Source organism: Cygnus atratus, unplaced genomic scaffold, assembly GCF_013377495.2.
Source record: "Cygnus atratus isolate AKBS03 ecotype Queensland, Australia unplaced genomic scaffold, CAtr_DNAZoo_HiC_assembly HiC_scaffold_315, whole genome shotgun sequence".
In the NCBI taxonomy this organism is placed as follows: domain Eukaryota; kingdom Metazoa; phylum Chordata; class Aves; order Anseriformes; family Anatidae; genus Cygnus; species Cygnus atratus.
The window spans coordinates 1-5,000 of record NW_026109907.1 but is presented as its reverse complement, the minus strand read 5'-3'; the positions used below and the strand labels follow the sequence as shown (position 1 = coordinate 5,000).

Below are 5,000 nucleotides of genomic sequence, written 5' to 3'. Positions count from 1 at the left end.
AGAGCTGCCCTGCAAAGGCACCCAACTTCCCAGCCACGTGCTGCCGCAGCAGAGCTGTCTGCAGGGCCACATGGACGGCTGTGAGACCCCAAAGAGAAATTCCCCATGCCTGGCACAGCCACGACCCAAGGAGGCTCCTTAGGAGCCCTCAGCGCCGTGTCCAGGGTAGTGTTTCTCTGTAGGGACGGGGATGTCCCCAAATCAGCACGAAAACCCAAAAAACCGTGTCCAGCACCCACCTGTAATGCTGCAACATGCTGGCCTGAGAAGGGTCAAAGAAGTTTCTCCCGATCAGCTTCATGTCCAAGATCCTCATCACCCTAAAAAGGGAAAAATTAGACGGTTTTGGGCTCCGAGGGCTGGCTGGGGCTCGAGGAGCGCGGCCGCCTGCCCTCACCTGCGGAACACCACGTTGTAGAAGGGGATGCAGAGGTCGGAGCTGGGCTCCAGGACCTTGGTGATCTGGACGGTGATGCTGACCTCCTCCCCGTCCGCCCTCCTCTGAGCCTTCAGGCTGACCGACTGCGGGGCGAGAGGACGCCTTAGAGGGGGGCAGGAGGGATGCTTGGAGACCCAGCACACGGGCCGGAGGCTGGGGACATCCCCGAGCCTCCGATTTGGGGGAAAACAACCTCCCCTGGCACGTAACAGCTCCAGTAACGTACCTGGGGCAGCAGGATGGGCAGGTAGAGGATGGAGCCATCGAAGGCAGTCACGTCTCCGGTCACCGAGCGCTGCTCCTTCAGCATGGCGAAGCGCGTGCTCCTGCACTCCACCTCGGGGCTGCGGACACGGGGAGGCAGCGCTGCACCGCCCGGCCTCCGCTCGCCATCCCTGGCCTCTTCCCCCATCCCCTGCCCCCAACCGGGGCTTTGGGAACCCGGCGAGGGGAGAAAAACCAGAGCCAACCCCCCTGCGGTGCTCCGTGGCCGCGCCAGCCGCTCCATCTAGCGGTGGGGATAGCCAGGCAGCCCCGGGACTGCTAATTAATCGTGGTGTAATTACCCCCACCCTGGGTGCTGCTACCTGAAGGTAACGTGGTACTGGTACACGGCCTCGTTCTGGCAGTGGATCCGCACCGAGTTCAGCCCCACGGGCACCGCCGCTCCCCTCACCGCTGGCTTTGCTCCCGGTGCTCTAGGAGAGAGGGCGCGGAGGCAGGCGGGCGAGCGAGGCCTGGGGGGAGGCTGCCGCCCGCATGCAGCCCCTGGAGGGGGCTCCACGCCAGTCACTTACTGTCTGCTGGTGGTCAGGGGGGGCTCCAGGGAGGACGAGGGGCCGGGTGGGCGCAGGCCGGGCTTGGTGAGGGGCAGCACGGAGGCTCTGCCGGGGGGGGCGGCGGGCGGCACATCCCCTCTGCCTCGGTAAAGGATCCTGTGACGCCCCCCCAGGAGGGTGGGGAGAGGCTGGTGGGCACTGCCACAGCCCCCCCCATTTGATATATTTGATATACACCCCCCTCTGCAGACCCCACGTCCTCCCCACCCTCCAGGCCCATATCGCACTGAATTTGGAGGCCGAACACCCGGGCCTCCCGACTCACCGGCCACGCGTGGGCAACGCCGGCTCCCCCTCACCGGCACCCACCACAGGACCGGGTAGCACCGGGGCATCCTCCGCAGCCCTCACCGTGCTGGCAGCACCGCGGCCTGCGGGGAGGAACGAGGCCGGTGGGCTCACGGAGGCCGGACAGGCCTCCCCCACCTCCCATCAAGGCACGGCGACCTACCGAGGGGCCAGTCCCCCGGTTCCAGCGAGGGGCAGGGCTGCGTGCTGAAACCCAGGCTCCAAAAAAGCGAAGAGAGCGACTCCGGCAAGGGAGAGGGCTCCGGCACCACGGAGGCCGGCGTAACGGGAGGCTCGCCGGGGAGGCTCCGGGGGCTGCCGAGGCCCGGCTGTGCCCGAGGCCAGGGCGGGACGAGGGCCGGGGTCCCCCTCATTCGGCCGGGGGGGGCGGCGGGGGGGCGGCGGGGGAGGCGGAAGGGCGGCGGAGGCTCCATGGCGAGGCCGCCCCGGGCGAGGCCGCCCCGCACGAGGCTCCGCTCCCGGCGCGCGCGCGCGCCCCACGCCCGCTCCTCATTGGCCAGTTCCACCCGCCGCGCCCCGCCGAGCCGCCAGGCGATTGGTCCGCGGCCAGCGCGCCGGCGGGAGAACGCCACGCCCTTTGAGGGCCCCGGGGGCGGGGCTTCACCACCGGGGAGGGCGGGGCCAGGGGTGGGGGGGCAAGTACAGGGAGAGGGGGGCAATTACAGAGGGAGGGGGGCAATTACAGAGGGTAATTGGAAAGGGCACGGGGCAATTACATGGGGGCAATTGGGGGGGGCAAGTACAAGGGGTAGGGGGCAATTCCAGGGGGCAACTGCAAGGGGCTGGGGGCAGTTACACGGGGCAATTGCAGGGGGCAGTTGAACAGGGCAGGGGGCAATTCCGTGGGGCAACTATAAAGGGCAGGGGGCAGTTACACTGGGTGATGCCAGGGGGCAGTTGTACAGGGCAGGGGGCAATTGGAGGGGGCTGGGGGCAATTGCAAAGGGCAACTACACAGGGCAGGGGGCAGTTTTAGGGGGCAGGAGGCAATTACACATGGCAGGGGGCAGTTGCAGGGGGTGCCCCAGCTCCATGCCGCGGCGCTGCCCTGGCCGTGCCCCCCCCAGCAGGCAGGGGCTGCCCCCAGCGCACCCCCCCCAGGGCCGGACGGGGTGAGCGGGGGGCTGAGGAGGGGGCCGGGGGGACCACGCCGAGGACCCCCCCGCAGGAGGAAAGCCGTTTTTATTGCGTTTCTCCCCACACACGAGCGTCCCACCGCCGCCAGGGCGCACGCAGGGCCTGGGGGGGACCCCAAATCCCCCACCCCACAACCCCCGCTCTTTTTTTGGGGGGGTGGGGGGGCGCAGAGCTGCAGCCCCCAGCCCCGCAGCTGCTCCCCCGCAGGGCGCACAGCACCGAGGTCGCATCCGGCTGCCGCAGACCCCTCTCCGCAGCCCGCAGGGGGGGCGCCGCAGGCACGGGGCGGTGGGGGGGGGGGCACCCTTGGCTCAGTCGCCGCCCCCCCCCACGGGGCTACCGGTGGCGGTGCTCCAGCAGGGCCTCGAAGTCCGGGGAGCAGACCAGCTTGTGCTTCACGTGGCCCAGGACGATCATCTCGCCCGTGCGGCTGTCCCCGATGCCGACCGACACCAGCTCCTTGCCGGGAGGGAGAAGCACCCGTGGGCGGCCGCTCAGCGGGGCGGCCACGAAACTTTAGGTTTGGGGTGGAAAAGGGCCCCCCCCAATACCTGCAGGAAGGAGCAGGGGGTCCCCATGGTCACGTCCAGGGTCACCTTGCCCAGCACCAGCTGCACCTTCCCCGACTTGCGGACCAGCAGCTTCCCCACCTGCCCCTCGGGGAGGTCGGCCAGGGTGCACGTGTTCTCCGCCTGCCTCGCCTCCTGCCGCCGAGGGATGCCATCGCCACGCTGCCACCCCGTCCTGCTCCCCCCAAAACCACCCCCAAAAAAAACAACCCCCTCCCCCCCCCCCAAAAAAAAAAAACCCCAAACCCGCCCCGCGCCCCTATTACCTGGCTCTTCTCCTGCTTCACCACCACCACCTGCCCTTCCTCGGTCTGCAGCTCCGTCTTGACGGGCTTGGCGTCCTGCGTGGGCGGCTGCCCGGGCAGCGTGTCGGGCAGCTGCAGGAACAGCAGCTCGTCCTCGGCCGCCAGGCTCAGCCGCTGCAGCAGCTCGGCCACCGGGATGTCCCGCGGGAAGCCGGGGGGGCCCCGCGCCGGTTTGGGGGCGGGCGGGGGGTCCTCGTCGCGCGGCTCTTCCTTCACTGCCACCGGGGCGAGAGGCGCAGGGTGGGCGCGGGGAGCGGGGTGGTGTCCCCGTCCCGTCCCAGCTGCACCCACGGGACCCCCTGGATGCGCCCACGGGACCCCCCACGCACCTTTCACCGGCGGGTCCGGCTCCGTCTTGTCCTCCTTGGGCAGCCAGGGCTGCGCGTCCTCCTGCTCCTCCGCCGCCTCCTCCTTGAAGAGCCAGCCCGAGTGGGCGAGCGGCAGCTGCACCGGCTTGTTGCGGATGTCGTTCTTCAGCCCCGGGTCGTCCAGGAACTGCGGGGTCGGGAGAGGGGACGGCGCTCAGCGCCGGCCCCGGTACCTCGGGGGATGTCCCCCTCCCCCCCAAAAAAACCCCGCTCACGTCGTCCTTCTGCAGCATGCGCAGGATCTGCTTCGTCTCCTCGTCCGTCTCCCTCTTCTCCTTCTTGATGTTGATGATGTGCGAAGGGCCGAAGTCCGGCATGTCCACCGTCTTGTCCCAGGAGCCTGCTGGGGAGCAGGGGACCACCCGGGGCTCACCCCACGCCGGCTGGGACCCCCCCCAAAACCCCTCCCCGGGGAAACCTCAGCTCCCGCTACCTTTCTTCTTCATCATTTCGGCGGGGCCCTGCTCGAAGATGGAGTGGGACTGGATGACCTCGGGCCGGCCCCGGCCCCGGCCGTGCCCATCGCGCTGCCGGTCCCGGTCCCGCTCCTTCTTCTCCTTCTTGACGGCGACATCCTCTCTGGGCCTGGGCGGGGGGAGGCAGCTTTATCCCGTGCCCCCCTCCCCGGCACCGCAGCTCCCTCTCGGGCGCGTTTGGCACGCCGAGACCCCGCAGAGCGTGGGCCCCGGGGCGAACGGGGCCGGGTAAGGCAGGGAAATGCTTACGATGCCACTTACTCTTCCTTGATCTTCCTGCTGATTATGTTGGGGGTGAAGGTTTTCTGCGGGCGAGAGCGGACAAGTCGCGGCACGAGGCGGGAGCCGAGATAAGCCACAGAAACCGCGCAGGCGGCGGGGCTGCAGGGCGAGCCCGGGGCCCTCGACGCGTCCCCAAAAGGTCCCCAAATCGCCGTGCACCCCTGGGGGTGCCCCGTCCTCAATGCGTCCCCAAAAAGTCCCCAAAAGGTCCCCAAACTGCTGTGCGCCCCCGGTGGCGTCCCGTCCTCACCACGTCCCCAAAAGGTCCCCAAAAGG

General features: G+C 69.2%; 1 protein-coding gene across 1 annotated transcript; it reads right to left on the bottom strand.

Annotated features, from left to right (window-relative positions):
- Nucleotides 1-2,870: 2,870 nt before the first annotated feature.
- POLR3D (RNA polymerase III subunit D) lies at nucleotides 2,871-4,747 on the bottom strand (the record flags this gene model as incomplete). Its single annotated transcript, XM_050716744.1, has 7 exons — nucleotides 2,871-3,183; nucleotides 3,276-3,428; nucleotides 3,560-3,813; nucleotides 3,928-4,093; nucleotides 4,182-4,306; nucleotides 4,400-4,551; nucleotides 4,704-4,747. Coding segments are annotated over 7 exons (1,017 nt in total), but the record flags the coding sequence as incomplete, so codon positions are not given.
- Nucleotides 4,748-5,000: the final 253 nt, after the last annotated feature.